The sequence below is a fragment of the Plectropomus leopardus genome, chromosome 17 (genome assembly GCF_008729295.1).
Source record: "Plectropomus leopardus isolate mb chromosome 17, YSFRI_Pleo_2.0, whole genome shotgun sequence".
Taxonomy (NCBI): Eukaryota; Metazoa; Chordata; class Actinopteri; order Perciformes; family Serranidae; genus Plectropomus; species Plectropomus leopardus.
This window is the reverse complement of record NC_056479.1, coordinates 25,439,862-25,458,788: the sequence shown is the minus strand read 5'-3', so window position 1 is coordinate 25,458,788 and position 18,927 is coordinate 25,439,862. Positions and strand designations below refer to the sequence as shown.

The 18,927-nt window shown below is 40.0% G+C and overlaps 1 protein-coding gene across 1 annotated transcript; it reads left to right on the top strand.

Annotated features, from left to right (window-relative positions):
• Positions 1–610: 610 nt before the first annotated feature.
• Positions 611–18,071, top strand: LOC121956308 (neuronal pentraxin-2-like; the record flags this gene model as incomplete). Its single annotated transcript, XM_042504450.1, has 5 exons — positions 611–1,372; positions 7,498–7,780; positions 8,240–8,481; positions 10,916–11,095; positions 12,749–18,071. Coding segments are annotated over 5 exons (1,698 nt in total), but the record flags the coding sequence as incomplete, so codon positions are not given.
• Between the last annotated feature and the right edge of the window lie 856 nt (positions 18,072–18,927).

Sequence of the window (18,927 nt, the reverse complement as noted above, 5' to 3'; positions counted from 1 at the left end):
ATTTTTTTGCTACCCCACTAAATGCATTCATGACTTTAAGCACATCCCACATCATCTGTTTGATAGAAAATCTGATGTTAAATGTTTGATATCTGTATCACCAGTCTTCAGTTTTAAAATGCATGGATTACAGTTGCTGGAAAAGTTTGCTCTAGGCTGCAGGAAAGAGACAAAATGTACGAAGAATGTGCTATAGTGTATGGATCTGTGTGTGTGTGTGTGTGTGTGTGTGTGTGTGTGTGTGTGTGTGTGTGTGTGTGTGTGTGTGTGTGTGTGTCTCTCTCTCTGTCTCTCTCTTCTCTCTCTCTCTCTGTCTCTCTCTCTGCTTCAGTATTAACACGCTGAATTCTGCCTGAATACTGAGGACATGCGCGCTGGACAGGGGGAGGAGGTGTATCACAGTCTGTCTGCCTCTGATGTTTTGTGTTGACTCAATTATGTTGCGGAACTCTCATTTTCTAATCGCCTGTTCTTGAGGAAAAGAGGAAAAGTGGGGAGCATTTTTTCTCTGCTTACATACATGAAAATAATTTGATACTTTTGTTGTTTTGGAGCTTTTAGTTTCTTACAGAGTCCGTGTTTTTTTATTATTAGATTTTTCTAATAATCGATCGCCCCCGCCGCCACCCTGAAGTTCATTGTTATCATCTTGGCCGCCGGGATGGTGGCCTTCATCGGAGCGGTTATCTGCATCATCGCAGCCGTCCACACCGGATCCTCCCGGGCTGCCGCGGCACAACAGCAACCAGCAACCGACAATCACTCGCTGTATCCGGACGCGGTGGCGCAGAGCCCCGCTGCAGCGGGCTCCGTGGCCCGGGTCGGATCTCTGGGCGCTCTCCACGGTTCTGAAACACCCGATTCAGAAGCGCCCACCTTCAACATCGGGCTCAGCGGGCTGGACGGGGTCACCGGACTCACCGGGCACGACCCGTCGGTTAGTCGACTCATCTGCACGCCGATCCCCGCCGGGGAGTGCAACCCGAAAAACTTTCAGCAACAAGCGGATGACCCGTCGCTGTACGCGGGGGAAGATTGGGGCTACCTCCGCACCACCGCGGAGGAGCTCCGGCAGACCGTTCTGCAGCAGAAGGACCAGATCTTAACAGACCAGCGGACCATCCGGGAGCTGACGGGGAAACTGTCCGAGTGCGAGAAGGGACTGGACGGCAGGAGCAGCGCGGACAGACGCGGGAGCGCCGCGGGCCTGTGGGGGGGCAAAAGCGCGTCGGAGGAGGCGCACCTGGAGCGGATCATGGTGCGGGACAGCCCGGGCTCGACGCCCGACGGTGCCCACCTGCTCACTGTTAGGGCTGTGGATGAACTGGAGCAGGCGATCACTCAGCTCAAAGACCGTATAGAGAAACTGGAGGTAAGTAGAGTGTGCAGAAAATCACATAAATCATCTGCATGCAGCTAAAACAGTCCAATGAATCCCAGAGAGCAGGCTTTGCTCCCATGATAGGACATAAAAAGGGATCTCTCTATTATAAGATTCACATAGAATAGAGTTTATGGTCTGATATCAGCTTTGAATATTAATGTGTACTATAACTGTAACTCTAGATACATTTAAACAAGAAGGAAAACCAGGGACTCAAAAATTTGGTAAACGAGGAGGAATTACATGAAAAAGCCTTCATTGTAGTAGCTAAATTAATTTGATTCCTCTTTCCCCACATTTTAAGAGTTCATTGTTTCACCTCCTGTTTATCATGTTGTTTCCCATTTTCCATGAGCACCCACCACAAGTTTTTGACCTATTTTTAATTATACAGAGCAGCCAGTCATCTTCCTGTTTTTCTAGCTACATTTTGCTGTATTAAGTGATGATCTGAGTCAGCATACGTGGCTATATTTGTCTCTTCTTGACTCCTATAGTCCCTTTTAAGGTTCCTGGGCATGCATGAGTGGTTGATGAAAGCAAGGCTTTTAAATTTTGAATGAGAACAAGTGAGTTGTCCAAAAAGCTTTGTGTGCATGATATTGGATATTAGCAGCCAGATAAGGGAACAAAATCCCTAACTTTTTCTCTGCATACAACTTGCAGGGGCTAGGGAAAAATTACACAGCTTAGTATTGCTATATTTTGCGTGGCAGATTTGTATCAATGTACAGATGCCAAGTATTTATTGGATAAAACAGATGTTGACAAAAGTTTTCATTGGGGATATAACTAACAGTAGAAAATAGGGCAATAAATCGCGAAATATATCAGTTTATGTTATCGCAATACACAGCTTATTGCAACATATTTAAAATCACAAAAACATTGTATAGTTAGTAAAGTATCGTGATTATATCGTATCGGGGGGCCTCTGGTGATTCTCACCCCTGACAACAAGGGCTGGATGATATGGAGAAAATCAAATATGACAATATTTTTGACAAAATCCACCAATTTCATGATTGTGAATATATCATAGATAGACTTTTCTTGCTTTCAGAAAATATTTACTGAGATTTTTGATAAATAATCATCAGTATTGTTGATATAATGACTAAGTGGGTAAAGGCAAAAGGACGGGTAAGTTCAGAAAATTTCATCCCTTTACTGTAGCCTAATATTTTGACATCCAAAATCTAGTCTCATATCTTGATATCAATGTTTTGTCCAGCCTTTATTAAAACATGAACAATTATCACCTGATTCAAATTGGAATGATGTTAATTGCTGATAGCATCAATATTTAGTCAACTGAATGATCTGAACTGAACTAGTGCTGGGTGATATTTATTATTTATCAATATTTTAACAATTTTAGGGGTGAGTATCACAATTCCCACAAAAATCGCATAGGATTAAGTTGACTAAATATTGATGCTATCTTCTTATTTATATATGTATATATATTGCAGTTGGGAGATGAGTTGCGATTTTTGTGGGAAATGTAATTAAGTTTTCACTGAAAAAATATCAAACGATGACACTTTTGCTGTGTTCTGTACCACACAAGCATGCTCTCTTTCGTCTGGAATATGATTCGTAAGCTGGGGCATCTCTGTAGCACCACAGTGCTTCATTTATAGAGATATCTTAGTACATTATTTATCAAAAACTTCACCGTTCCTGTGATTTGGATACTGCACTTGGTCATATTGCAATTTTGATCATATTTCAAGGAACTGTGCAGCCCTAGTCTCATATCATAAAATGGATATATTACCCAGCATCAGCAATTATCACATGATTCAGTCTTAAATGATGTTAACTGCTGATAACGTCAGTATTTATTGATTATTATATTTTTCTAATCATAACTTGTCATCTGTGAAAGCCTTTAATAATACATGAATAGATTGCTTTGGCGAGCGGGCTAAGTTGCCAGGCCAAGAAAACAGATTGAGATTTAAAGTTAAAAGAAAGACGGAGATGAAAAGTGAGGCAGCGAAACAGAGAAAAGCGGGGGGAGCGGAGAGGGGGAGGAGAGATGAGGATAAAGGGAAGTGAGGGGGAGAGAAAAAGAGCAGCAGCAGCAGCAGCAGCAGGAGGAGGAGGAGGAGGAGGAGGAGGAGAGAGTGTAGCAGAGTAACATGAAACGTGCTCTCGTCTGACCAGAATCGAATGATGTATAACCTCATTTTTGGCAAAAGAAATGCCATACATAATTAATGAGTTGCCTATATTTGTAGAAAGCGCAGACTGAACGTGCTCCTCTGCAGTATAGTACTCCTCTCTCTGTGGCGGTGTATGTAGGCCATGTCTGTGCGGGTCATTTTATTTGTGGACATGCACACTTTTTTTTCATATCGCCACTAGAATTTTACATTTTTCAGGAGCATATTTTTCCCGTGACACCGTCAGATCTGGTTGGATTTCACGGATCTCAGGGTGATATGAGTTAAACCTAAAACAGTGCTGGAGCCAGTGTGTTTCTTTTACCATCCAAGTCACGTTTCTGTGTAGGAGGAGGTACTTGGCCTACTTCACACTGTGGCGTTTACATCCTGCGTGAATTCACACGAAGAGCACACAGCTGGGAATACCAGTGGGTTCGAATAACTGTGTTCCGTTTCCATTTCTCTCCCACTCGCATACTGGCTTCACCATAAGTCCTCCTGACCAACATCTGATCCAAACATGTGAGGCAACGTGATGCAGTGTGCAGTCACCGTAATGGTTTTTCTATTTCCAGCATACCTGCACTGGGTACCATGGACTCTGAAAGCATGTTGGGGATTTTTTTTCCCTGCGACATCAGTCAGATTTCCATCATAACCAGAGGCTCAATGATAGTGAGCGCTCTGTAATGTATTGATAGATCTATTGGAAGAATGTTCTATACTGTTCACAGCTGTCAAAAAGATAAAAAGTGAGGCAGCGAAACAGAGAAAACTATAATTTTGGGTACAAACTAACATGATGATGTTTAGCAGGTATGGTGTTTACTGTGTTTTCCGTCTTAGTTTAACATGTAGGCATGCATCATGGCTCATTAACACTTAACTTAAGACTGATGCTGATGGGAGCATCATTCATTTTTAGGTCATCAATCAAAGAATTTGAGACTTTAAATATGTTACCAGAGTTGTGTGAAAGTTTAGAAATAGCTGTTTTGATATAGTTCTGCTGTTGTTAAATGGGGTCCCTGTTTGCTTCAATTAATCTAGGATATTTGCCATTTTTGGATACTTTGTTCACCGCAGGCATACAAGAAGAACAAAGTTTTTTTTATTAATTCAAGGTGGCACAGCGTGACTAATTGATTTACAAATGGTTTGTGGGTGAAGTGTTCCTTTAAGGCATCACAAAAGCTATTGTGATTCATCCTGTGAGCAACAAAAATGTGTTTACAAAATTTCATACCATCCAGTAATTGTTTAAAAGCCAAGCCTGAACCACTGATATTAACCTCTTGGTTACTGTAGAGTCAGTGGATCATCTAGTCATTAAGATGCATCACCCTCTTTGAGTCACTGGTTTGCATATCTAATGTAATTTCACTGCAATCTATATAATAGTTGTTGAGATATTTCTGCATAGATGTAAGACGCATTCAGTTTGGCTGTCAGGTTAGTGTGAGGTATATGTAGGTGTGCAGAACTGTATTTCATGTCTCGAGAATAGACATGATGCCTGCTCCACACTTCTGCATATCTAGATTTATTTTGTACCCAGAATATTGCAATTTTTATTCCCTAGAAATGTTTGACATCTGCACATGTAAATACCTGCTGCCTTGAAGCGTAACCCCGGGCTCGATACCAGAACTGTCAAATACATTTAAGAGCAGATCACCTATAATGCCAAGACTCAAGAAGCAAATGCATTATAGTGTGCAAGTGCAGAGCAAGGTGCATGAAGGGTTCGGTCCTAAAAGACATCAACTATTACTGCAAATGTGCTAAAGATAATGACAATTTGGTTGTTGATTTTACTGCAAAATGTAAGAATATACCAAAATTACAGTGTTGCTATGGACTGATCACTCCACTGGAAAACATACATGTTTACCTTTTGAAACCTGGAGCAGTATCACTTTTCTTATGCTGCTTTCATTCACTTTTTCATAAATATTTAAACTTTTGAACCCTAATATGTGTAATTTCTTTCAAAAACGTTGAGAAAAAGGCAATGAGCAACTTGATAAGAAGTAATCCGTGAATTGCAAGAAAATAGTAAATTTAGAAAATTATTTTTAAAAAGCTAGTGAAAAAAAGAAAAAAAACTGTGGAAAAACCATCTTAATAATTATCATAATTACATATTTAAAAATGAGTGACGGCATTATTATAATGTTTAAGCACTTATTCCAGGCCATTTCCTTGTGTTTTTTTTATTTCTGTTTTTGTTATTTCATTTATTTATTTAGTTAGTTATTTTTATCATTAATTTTCAGGTAATTTTCTTGTACTTTTTACTATTTTCTTGCAATTTTTTGGTTCATTGGTCCTTCCTCCTATTTTTTCAAAAGAAATCAAGCCAATTTGCTCAGCTTTCAAAGGGTTAAATAGGATAAACTGAAGATTAGATTTGAAATTCCAGCGATTATGTATCATTGGGGGGTGAAAATTGATACCCAAACATGGCCTTAAGTTATCTGTATTGTCTTATACAATATAGGTAAGCTCTGTGCACACTGTATGGGTTTTATGTATTGTTCTTTACCGTATGTGCATACCTTTTTTTGTATTAATTCCCTAATGGTGTCTATGTGTTTCTGCTGCACACTGTCAAACAATATGCCTGGCAGATACACCGGGCTGGTTTGTGGAGTCTTGCAGCGTCTGTGTTTCCCACATTCCCTCCCTGGTGGTTCGGGTGTTTATTTCAGTGAACCATTATGCAGCGGAGCCGAGCAATTTGGTGTTGACTGAAATAGTTGATTCTCTTGGCAGCCTTTTCTGACTTGCAATTATTTTGTTGAGCTATACTTAATTGAGAAGAAATCCCTGCAGACATGAGATGGCTAAGCTTAAAGAAGATCTGCTCATACGCAAAAACTGGGAGACACTTGGAATCGGATAGTTTTGTTGTCTTCTCTGTGAAATTGTTTGTCGCGACAGGAGCTTTAAAGTGCACGCCCTGCTTTAGTCACACCAGAGATTCCAGAGCAATATGAAAACATGAAAAAATAAAACCCAGAATACAGAATCAAAACTAAGCAGTGTTGCAAAATCATACTTATGCTCCGTGTAGGAGCTAAACTGTGGGAAGCTCTGAGATACAATTAAAAAAAAGGACATTTTTAGAAATATGCTTGTTCACTTTCTTGCTGAGTAGATGAGAAGATTGATACCACTCTTGTATCTGGCCAGTAACTATGCCGCTACAGCAGGCACCCAGTTAGCTTAGTGTAAAGACTAGAAACAGGCAGAAATGGCTAGCCTGGCTCTGTCCAGCAGTTACTAAGTCCACCTATTAGCACCTCTAAAGTCCACTAACTGGCACATTATATCTTATGTAACTTTATTTTATGACAGTAGTTACCTTAATTGTCACTGTTCTTCATTTAAAAATATTGTATATTTATTAGTTTAGAGGATATTTCAAATATATATAGTCGCTTATATCGTGTATCGCGATATAGCCTAAAAATATTGTGATATTATTTAAAAGCCATATCGCCCAGCTCTAGTGTGCATGTTTGATATTATAAACAAGAACATCTGATGTTTTTTTTCTCATGATGAAGCCCGATTTCAAAATTTGGTGAGGATTTTAAAACTCACATAGATTGAGCCTGGCTTTTCAGGAGAAAACATTACATTAACTTCAGCGTAGTGAAACCTTATTAAATCAGCCCCTCGTTGTGCCTCCAGGCATGATGTGATGTCTCAGCAAACTCAATTATTAATTGGGCGTAATAACTTTTCCTTGCACAGGCATGCAGCTGACATCACGTTGAGAATCGCTGCTATAGTAGTAGTAAATACACAATATGAGCAGAACTTTATGTTTAAACATCACAGCGGGGTCAGAGAGTGCTTTACAGTATTTGACTGTGAAACCCACACTGTGAACTAGTTTCCATCCACTGTCTCCCTCCTCTGCAGTCAGACATTGGCCCGTTTCCTCACAACCAGACGGACAGCGGCACCTCAGGAGCGCCAGAGGAAGGCGGGATGTCTGGCGGCCCAAACAGGCTGTCCGATCCCGGGCACAGAGCTGGTGCCGAGAGGCCCTGGAGGATGGAGGACTTGGAGGGGGAGCTGGAGAAGAAGGTGGAGCTGCTGGAGAAAGAGAGAAAAACCCTGAGGCGAGAGACGGAGAAGCACAGGCAGGAGATTGACCGCGGCATCAATAAACTACACCACCGAATCTCAGGACTGGAAGCAGGTAGGAGTTAACAGAGAGGAGGAAGAGAAAGAAATAACGGTGTAAATGAAAATATAATGAAGAGGTAAACAAAATAATAAAGAAATGAAAAGTGACAGAGATGAATCGCCTTCATGATGACTCAAGCCACTGGTGATAAGAAATAATCTGGCATAAAAGTTACCTCAGATGTTTCATTTTTGTTTTATTCTTAATCAAATCAAGCCATGGGGTTTCTTTATGATGAATAAATTATGTTTAACTTCTGTAAAAAAAAAAAAAAAAAAAAAAAAAAAGATCAGAAAGACTATGAAATTCATGCCCTGCTTTCAAAAACTGATCAGATGTTTTGATGTGAAGAAAGTGCAGATACAGTAAATGAAAAAAGCAGGAAATCTTTTTGATCCTCCAGCCAGATAGATGACTTAATTGCATTTCTGATGACTTCTTTTTTGTCGTGCTCGCTGTCTGCCATCCCAGGTGTCTCAGGGCATTCTTTCCCAGAAGGCTACAGGCTGTCCTTCCCAACTCGGACAAACTACATGTACGCTGTTGTGAAGCACACCATCCCTGCGCTGCGGGCTTTCACCATCTGCCTGTGGCTGCGGCCCGCAGAGGGAGGAATCGGGACGCCTCTGTCTTATGCTGTTCCAGAACAACCCAACGAAGTGGTGCTGCTGCAGGGCCTGCATACCCCTGCTGAGCTGCTCGTCAATGACAAGGTACCGCATCTGTCAACAGCATCTACTGTAGATCTGCACTGAACTGAGCACGTCTTGTGTGTGATCGATTTTGTGTCATGGTGTGAGTCATCAAGTCATCAAGTTATTGATTAAATTCTTAGCATGTAGTATTGAGTAAACACAAACTTTCGAGAGTCTGCAGAGTCCATCATAATGAGTGCATGTATTGGTGTTTTACCAAACGGGCTCAAGGGCTCAGGGGCCCCTAAGCCAGAGCTCCTGCATGAAGTCGCTGTTATTAACTTTGCATTTCTTGTCGGAGGGCTTAGTCATTCATGTCCATAACAGATCCCCTAAAAAAGTGCCCTAAAAAAAGAAAAACTGTAGGCAAATTTCACAAGAAAGAAACCATCATACATTATAAGTGAGTGTTTCTATCCCTTCAGTTTTTTCCACGGGACTTTGTTTAGGCCAGTTATTCAGTGCTATATATTACTTTTGCTTGTGCTTCAAAATGTACGTGTTACTATTATTTCTATATAAATATATATTTTAGTAATCAAATGTGATTTCCCAATCTGTATCAAAATGTTTGTGCAGGTATTAATGATGTGTAACAGTGCAGCTCAGTCACCAGAGAAAAAAATGTTGGCATTGTACATTTCTGAAAACCTTGAATACATTACATTTGCAGACAGTGGCTGTGGCTCAGAGGTAGAGCAGGCCGTCCACGGCGGGTCATCCACTAATTGGAAGATTGGCAGTTAAATCCTCGGCTCCTCCAGTCGACATGTCATAGTGTCCTTGGGAAAGATACTAAACCATAATTGCTCCCGATGCTGCGCCATCGGTGTGTGAGTGTGTGTGTGTGATTGGTAAGTGAGTAGCAGGTGGCACCTTATACGATGGCCCTGACCACCAGTGTGTGAATGTGTGTGTGAGTGGATGAATGCGACATGTAGAAGACAAGAGAAGGGCTATACAAGTGCAGCTCCATATCATATCAACGTTTCTAAAGGGGCGCAGTATATGAGCTGCGTTTGTCATTGGGATGTGGAGGCGATGCCTAAATGAGATGCCTCTCAAGCTGCAGACTACTTTTCAGAGACCAACCAACAAAATGGCTGTGATTTAGCGAGTTGTTGCTTTCCAGCAGCTTTTTATGCACCAGACGTGGGTGTTTTAGTAGCGCTCAGTAGCTGCATTTCCTGCAGTGATAGTGGCACAATATGTGGATGTGTTTTACAGAGACATTCGGCCAGGATGATGCTAGAATAGTGGCTGTTTTTCACCACAACATTGCTGCATTTCCTGCTGGGATGTTGCCACAAAAAAGCAGTTGTTTTTTTTACTGAGTAATTGCTGCATTTCCTGCTGAGACAGTTACATGAAAAGCAGTTAGGGTTTTTTTCCCGAGGAATTGCTGCGTTTTCTGTCGGGATAATGCCACAGAAAGCAGTTGTTTTTTCCAGACATCCCTACATTTCCTTTTGGGATAGTGCCATAAAAAGGAGGTTAGCCAGGCATCACTGCTGCACCAGTGGGGAATGTGCCACCAAAACCTTAACCAAGTGACTTTGTGCCTAAACCTAGCCACACATTAACCACAGGATTGTTGAAACAATCAATTGAAACATTAAGTTGAAGCATTCATTTTTAATGTACATCCTCTAAGGAACAATAGCATAATGCACATATGTAACAAATCTGTGGTTTTCAGAAATGTGCAATGCCAGTATTTCTCTGGGGATTGTGTTGTTCAACTACAGAAAATTTCTTCAAATTTAGAAATGTTTTATAAATAAAACCAAGGCTATGATGAAAACTGTTGTATCTCAAACACAGAGGGTTAACTGTTCAGAACTTTCCTTTAATAGTATTAATGATGTATAGATATAACGTAAGGGAGTTGACAGCAACTAGTGTGAATATTTTTTTGTTTCAGTCATTTACTATCACCGTGGTCGCCCTGGAGTTTCACTTCTGCTTTCTTCGAGGCTCAGCCACCTTTTCAAATGCTACCAGTTGTATGTCTTGTCTTGATTAGAATTTTAATGTGCATTATAGAAGACATATTGCGCTGTATTAGCATACAAATAAGTAGAAGACATCATGTGAAAGAGCCAATTTCGCAGACAAGCTAAAGAGCCTCATTCATGTGTTTAAATTGCAAACTAATGTAGCACCTTGACAGCACTGCAGGGTGGTGGAGTGCAGTGCAGTGGCTTTAGGTATAATTCAATGAAGTCATTATGGTAATAGATGCCTGGAGGAAAAGTTCTGTGTCCTTGGAGGAAGCACCATGTCTTTGGGACTGAGGGAATACTTTATAAGCCAGCTGCAGGAGCAAAAGAGAAATAAGATGTCTGAGGGATGTCGAGCTGCTGTAGAGCTACAGTCTGTTGACCTTCAAGTGTGTGGTGTAGAAACACCTCCTTTATACGAGCTGCTCTTTTTTCTGTCCCATTCCTAGGTGGCGCAGTTGCCTCTAAACCTCTCCAGAGGCAGCTGGCAGCACATCTGTGTGAGCTGGAGCCAGAAGGGGGGAGTCTGGCAGGCCTACCAGGGGGGAAAACTGAGGGGCGAGGGTCACGCGCTGGCAGCCGGACATCACATCAGACCCGGGGGAATGCTCATACTGGGGCAGGAGCAGGTGAGTGCGGGAATAAGGGGGTTAAATTTAATTTAATTTAACGCTTATTTAAAAAGGACACAGCATAATGCTGAACATCAGTGTAAAATACAAATGTTAATATTTGGGGTCGACCGATATTGGTTTTTCAGGGCCAATACGGATTATTAGTACTTAATGAGACCGATATTTGGAACTAATATGCATTTACAATAAAATGAAAATATTTCTTTTGGCATTTGGAATATAACAAACTCCTACACAAAACTGTTTAAATGTCTTTAGTAAATGCTTACTAAAAACTGAAACTTTCAACATCATATATGGCAAGTTCTCAGAAACTTTTTTTCTTAATGTTCAATGTAAATTTTAATACATATGAATTAATAACAATAGCTCACTGAGGTTTTACAAAGTAAAAGTTCCTCCCATTTTGATACTTTCTTTGCATTTATCGCAGACTGCCTTGGTTGAGTGTAATATGCACACTTTTTCATTAATTCATTTTATCGGCGATCATTAAAGTAAAATTCTGATACAGATAATTGGCAAAGTGATAAATATTGGCTTCGATAATTGGCTAGGCCGATAATCTGTCAAGCCCTAGTAAATATGCTGGAGTTAGCAGGACTGCTGATCTGTATCTGAAGTCCCTTAGCAGGTAAAATCAATCGAAACATCAAGAAAAAATAAAAATAAAAAAAGAACACAGAGAAGAGTAGCAATGAAAACTGCATGGCATAAAGTGCCTTATTAATGTGCAAGATGCTAAATTCAACACGTGTTGGTTGCATGCATGTATCATGGATCACTGGATAAAAGGACAAGGAGCTATATAGCAGAAACGGTGCATGAGAAGAATCCAGATGAATTGATCCTCTCCTGCTGCCTGGAGTGGATCTAGACATTGGAGACAAAAAAGCAGGTGATTCATGTACAGCCAAGACATGCATATAACAAACGTAGCGTCACACATCCATCCATTCAACAACAACAACAACCAGTCGATAACATGTAAGGTGCACAGCAGACCGGTAAAGACTGAATGAATGAAGTTTAGAGGGAACTACTTCAAAAGAAATCTAATTTTGTGTGCCCTTCAGACTGCTGATTACAGCGCTGCAAGCAAATAAGAGTTTACTACCCACTGCAGCTGTGGCTCTACTCACTTACCGACTTCTCCGGGAGTTGTAAATAAAAGTAGTAAATAAAAGCATGAAACATTCGGAGAGCCTTGGTGAAAGTGAGACACGGTAAATCTACAAATTCAATTTAGTTTGGAGCATGCTGCTGGCGAATGTGTTGAAGAGGTGTGCTGTGTTGTGGTGTTTTTCGGATAAGGTGTATGTGCATAATGGTAATAAGCCACAGGGTTAACAGCCTAGGGGACCCTCATTCACAGCCAAAGAAGGCCTCCCAGATGGCGTCTGCTCAGTATCCTGCATTTATACTGGTCATTTTTTATCACATCTTCATCTTCCCAAAAGCGAGTCCACAGTCTCGCCCACGGCAGGAAAACAAGCTGAGCATGAGTGTGTATTAGAGGTCGACCAATCGTGGATTTTTAAAGGCAGATATAATAATGATAGATGATGGTTTGGAACACTTAAAAAAGTAACCTTGAAGTGTTTTTCTCTCTTTAATCCATCTCACTTCACTCGTCTTCCTCTCCAGGATTCTCTGGGTGGAGGTTTTGACTCATCCCAGGCCCTGGTGGGAGAGCTGTCCCAGGTGGGTCTCTGGGACCGGGTCCTGTCCTCCAACCAGGTGGCCAGCTTGGCCCGCTGCGGCAAAGTAAACCAGGGCAGCGTGGCCCCCTGGACCGAGAACGGAGTTGAGGTTTACGGTGGAGCGACCAAGGACCCGGGGGAGCCTTGTAGTAAACACAACAGGAATTCTCAATGACCGATGGGGGAAGTGAAAGAAGGGCGCAGGGAGGGATAAAGTTGTAGCCCTTTCATGAAGGTAGGATTCTGCTATAGGATTTTCTAAACAACTCAATGTGGACTGATAGGTATGTAAAAAAATGGAAATTTATGGTGTATAAATATATGATGTAAGTCGCGGCTTTGCAGTTACTTCACACTTCTAGCAACAACTTCCGACGCCATCATGGAGGTCCACAGAACAATTGTGCAATATAAGATGAGACTTCTCATCAATACAAATGCGGTATGAGCACAAATCACATTATGTAAGTTACTGATCAGTAATTATATATATATACTGACACTGAAAATACACCAAATAGTGGCCATGCAATGTCTATGGAAAGTTGTGGCAGCCGCTTCTAGCTGCAGCCATCTGATTCTGAAACAAAGTGCAGCCAAACTAAAAGTTGGAGATAAAATGAATGGCCATCACAGCCTATCTGACATTTTGACCTTAGTTACAAAGAATTTCTTTCTCCTTAGACACATGAACACGCCTCCTGGCCATAGAAAAAATGCACACACTACGACAAGCCTCACTTTGATGCAGCTTATTGTCTTTTTGGTGTAATAAAGTAGATTTATCTCCAGATTCAGGCAAAGCTAAATTATTTAGTCTATAGTCCTAGCTCTTCTGTGCTTTTTTTTTTTTAGCAAACTAGCTAGCTGGCTGCCTAATTAATGAAAGCAACTAATATGTGAAAATTAAAATAACAATAAAAACCTTCTGCCAGCGATTGATTAGTGAGAAAACATACAAGTAAAGACACAATGATGGTTTGCTTACCAAAAACTAGTATCATCAGCTAGTTAGCAAAATGTTATTATCTGTCCTCTAAAGGACTTTTAAACATTTTGGGAAATACTCTCGTTCTCTTTAGTTCACTTTTAGTAAATATGACGCTACCGTTAGCTGCTATTTTAGCTTAGCATCAGACTAAAAATGGGGAAACAGCTAGCCTAGCTTTTTCCAAAGTAGTGTTGTCAAAAATATAATTTATTGTTACATATATCTGAATATTTTTAACAGATTCAGTACTCATTTCCACAGTATCAGTTATACTAGTATCATAGCGTCATTTTCTGTGGCGCTTTCTCACTCGTTATTGTTAATGTTTATTCGTCATTCTGCCTCGATGTAAATTTTTCACCATGTTACGCCTAGCAAAAATAATATTGAATATCAATATTTTTTTAGTTATTCTATTAAAATCAGAAATGATGGTATCGTGACCAGTGTTGAAATGGTTACCTTCGAAATGCAATAAGTTACAGATTACTATTTGCCCTGTTAAAAATGTAATAAGTTTTGTGATTTTAATTGCTTCATCAAAGTAATGCAACTTACATTTCCTGCAGTGATAGTGGCACAATTTACATTTAAATTACATTTAACGTTTTTTCTACAAATGTTTTAAACAGTTGAAAAAAATTAAAAACAAAAGTGCATGAATGTTGCGCTTTGATGAAAAGATGTAACGCCATAGAATTGATGTTTTCTTTAACAAATCATCTTTTTACTGATTTTTTTTCATGTCATCCCTTTGCAATCAAGTGACATTTGATTAGTGACCTAACAATAATTGATTACATATTTACTGATTACATTTATTTTGTAATTCAATTACTGTAACTAGATACTCCACAACACTGATTGTGACAACACTACAATACATACAATTCAACAAATTTTGTCTACCAGCTCCTCCAAAGCTCACTAATTAACACACAGTATCTTGAATTTTGTTTAATCTGTACAAAATTAAGTGTAGAAATTACTTTTGCAGACTGTGCAAAGAAGATATTGCTTGTCAAATGCTTGTGAATTTTAGAGACGCTGGTAGGTGAAATGTGTTACCTTAGGTCAAAGCTAAGCTAGAGTCTTCCCCGTTACCAGTTTTAATGCTTAAGCTCAGTTAGCCGGCTGCTTGTGATCGGGTTGTATATCAATTTTCTTACCAAACAAGAAAGCAATGTATTTCCCAAAATGTTGAACTTTCCTTTGATCAAAGATAAAACTGTGCAGAAACGACCACTGCATTTATTTTGTTGAGACCGCCGAGCTGCGAGAAATTCAGTGTGTCCCTCTGCTGTAGCCGAAGAGCCGTTGACCTCCACTATGGCTGCCAGAAGTTGTGTAAAGCCAGCTGAAATCCCTCCATGAGTGCAGCCGGGTTGGAGTGGAGTTAATTAAGGGCTGCGACAGCTTTAGAGTTGGAAGTCAAGGTAAGGTGATGAAAAGTGTTGAAGAAAGTGGTGGGAATGTTAAGTAGATGGCAGCAAGGGGTAGATGATGAAAGAGAAAGGAAACAGGGAGGACAGGGGAAAAAACAGATAAATCGGGCACTTTTAAGGAGTGATGCTACATTGTTTTCACCTCTGCATGATGTGTTCATATACCTGTAAAGTCTTGCCACTGCACTGTGCAGCTCAAAAGTTTCACAAAAAAAGGACAGTCTCTCCTGCTTCCACGGCTGGTGGGTGTCTGCCTTTGTGTTTGTCCTCTAAGGCCTGATGGTCTCTAAATAAGTTACTGAACAAAAAAGAAAAAGTCTTACTCCCTAAGGAAATCACCACCACCACCAGAATGTTACTCATCTTTGGGCATTTCACACTTTTTTAGGACAACTCTTTGCCCCATTTATGTCACTCTGTGCAAACTTCAGGGTCAGTCAATGTCAAAGTATTTGCTCTGATCAAGGAAATTTGATTTAATCTTTTGACTTAATCTTGTCGCACACTTCAGGCTTGTTTGAGATGAACCAGACCAACACATTCTGCGCTATTTCGAACCCCGTCTTGCTGAGTGTATTGCATCGTGGTTAGTCATTTTGTCAGACTTGCTCTGGAGGCTCGACCAGTGTGAGACGTGGAAATCTTGCGGGATGAAAACGCATGCAGCTTTGAGAGCGAGGCACCGCTGTTTCTCTCCAGAAGCTGCAGAAGCAAAATGCTTGAAGATAAATGACGAGCTGAGGGCTCTTTGGGAGTTTTTACCTAGTTTACCCCATTTTTTGGCATGGATCAGGATTGTATCCAAATTCATTTTAGAAAGTCAGGACCGCAAAAACCACCTGAAATGCAGTTTTTGCATATCGTATCCGATTTGGAGGTGGTTTGAAATGTGATTCGATTCACATTCCTACAGATGCCTCTCAGTCCAGACGGTCTCGCTAATCAAATCAGATTTTGGAGATTCTTTGAAAGCCATGCACAATGACAACGTCAAATCCAAAGAGATGGAAGTGCAAAGCAGAATCGCCGCTGCCACGAGGAGAGTGTTACAGCGGACAACATGGAGAACAACAGCACAGGTGTTCGGCAGGCGAATGACGGACCTCTATTTCTCATTCTACAACACGGAAAACCACGTCATCAACGTCGCTACATACTTACTAATGCTAATGTCGCAACCATGGCAACCCATGCACATATGTTGGTGATGTCATGAGACACAAATCTGATCTGATCACTTGCAAATAAAGGTGTAGACATAATCTGTCTTAAACATCTGATTTGAGAAACAAACCTGATTTGCCTGCAGTCAGGTCGTAGCCAAAATCTTGCTTTTAGTTTTATTCTTATGCTTTTATTTATTCTATCTCTGTACTTTCTTTTTTTTTGTCTTCTGTATCCTTATTTGAAGGCCTAGTGTGTGGGATTTGGGAGGGTAAATTGGCAGAAATTTAATAGAAGTGTTTTCTTTAGCGTATAATCGCTAAAAAATAAGAATTGTGTTTTTGTTACTTTAAAATTAGCCGTTTAAGAAAGAATAAAGTTTAAGAATCTATTATGTTTGAAAAAAAAAAAATATGGGTCCTTGAAAGGTCATGAAAAAGTTTTGAAATTTTTTCAGTGAAAAAAATCCCCCTAAATATTATACAGTGTACCTGTAAAACTAATAATGTCAAATACATTTTGCACAGTATAAGTGATTTATAAAGTGAAGTAATCAGACAGCAAATGCTATCATACTTTTATTTTGATACTGCCACTGACGATGTTAATCACATCTATCTCCATACAGTAATGCATCCACTTGCAGTTACTTTCTTCTTTGCAAGTCGAATCAAACCACGTCTGAGCTGTTCCAGCTCGCTTTTTGGTCGCCCCCCCCCCGGCTGCGATGAACTACTCTCATCTGCTTTCGAGGCTCATCTCAAACAAGCCTTTTATGCTCTTTAAATTCAACCTTCAAACATGCATATGTTATTTTCAAATTAACATAACATACTCACAGTCATTTTAACATTCTTAGATACTGACTGTTTCCTCTTTGCAATTTTATACATGCAACCACTCAACAATGTGGTTTGATGAATTAACAACCTCCAGCTCTTCCAACCTTCCTACATTCCATGCATGAGTTGTACCGTTTGTTTGTTATATGCCTCAGAGCATTCGGTATGTTTCTGAAAATCTAATCTCTTTGATGATTGCTGTCCACTGTTGTGTGAGACGTGATCCTTAATACAGATTGTCCATTTCACCGTTTCTAATTTCTAAAAAACACCAGCTCTCCCTTGCATCAAAAGTAATCCTTAGTGGAAAGTGCCTGACGGGGTGTTTGTGCCCATGTAAACAAATCATCTGATTTATTATCCTGGTGGGAAATTAACACTGCGAGATAATCTTGAACTAATTGAGCGTCAGTATGTGAATTCCCAGGTGGATTTTTAAGATTTAAGAGGTTTGATAAAACATTCAAAAACACAGGACTTCTGTGCCATACCGCAGCACTGATGCTGAATCGGGTCAAAACCATCTTGCTGTGCCTAATAGTGTCTTGAAGATGCCTCTCAGTCTGCAGTGTTATTAATAATATTATGCCTGGTGTCTGTTCAGCTCGTGTCAGAGCTTTTTTTGGGCTTTTTGATAGTGGTGTGGCATTATTCTGTTGGAACTGAAAGCTTTTTAACTCTATTGGCAATGTTTTCTTACATGAAAATTCAGATTTTTTTTCACTGTATGCATTGGTATCTGTCTGTTTTCATGTTGTTGTTTGTATAAATACTGTATGTCCGACGTCTTGTACGGTGTTGTATTGTTCTGCATAATGTGCCGTGTACAAACCTCAAATCTTTATTAAAGTCATAATTTTCAGATGTAAAAAATGTGATTCGTTTCTGTCTTTATTAGCTTAAGAGACGAGGTGCAGAGAATTGACACAAGATTCTTTCATTCAAGGACACACTCACACACTCTTGTAATTCAAGTGTAGCTGTAGCAAAACCTGCTGTGAGAGCGAACCCTCCCACACTAAAAGTGCTCTCCAGACTCCACAAGAAAAATATTTAAGTCTTCAGTGACTGGAATTAAAATAAAGTATACGTCTTTGTTTCATTCTCCTTCCCGAGTAAATTAAAAGCAATAGTTCAAGGAGAAAAGCCCAGAGCCTTGTCCCTGGGGTGCAGCAGGTGTGGATATGAGTCAAGAGTAAATTGAGGATTTGGGAGACTCTGTGAGTCATCTGTTGTGTCTCAGAGCTACTCATCGAGTTGTGAAAAAGAAAAAAAAGGTTGTATTTCCATAACACGTGTTTTAGTGGACATCACACTCAGTGAAAGTGTTAAGTAGACGGCAAACTACAGTGCAAAGAAAACACATGGAGCTGTGCAACAAAGAGCTCGTAGTGGCTTATGTAACGTCTTTAATTAGTCACCTTTACCTTTTATTGATGCACCAACTTCTCCTCCTCCTGCAAATATAAAAACATTTTGTAATATTTTAAAATGTTTTTTGTTTTTTTTGGGGGGGGGGTTGCATTTCCACTCAGGTTTCTTATGTGCAAACTGACAATGAATGAAAAAAGATGGATGGAAACGTACCTATTGACTTGATTTATTCTTAATGCCTGTCAAGATAGATTCATTTTCTATAGTCTGCATTTTTTTCTTTGTTTTCTATTAATTCAAGACGATT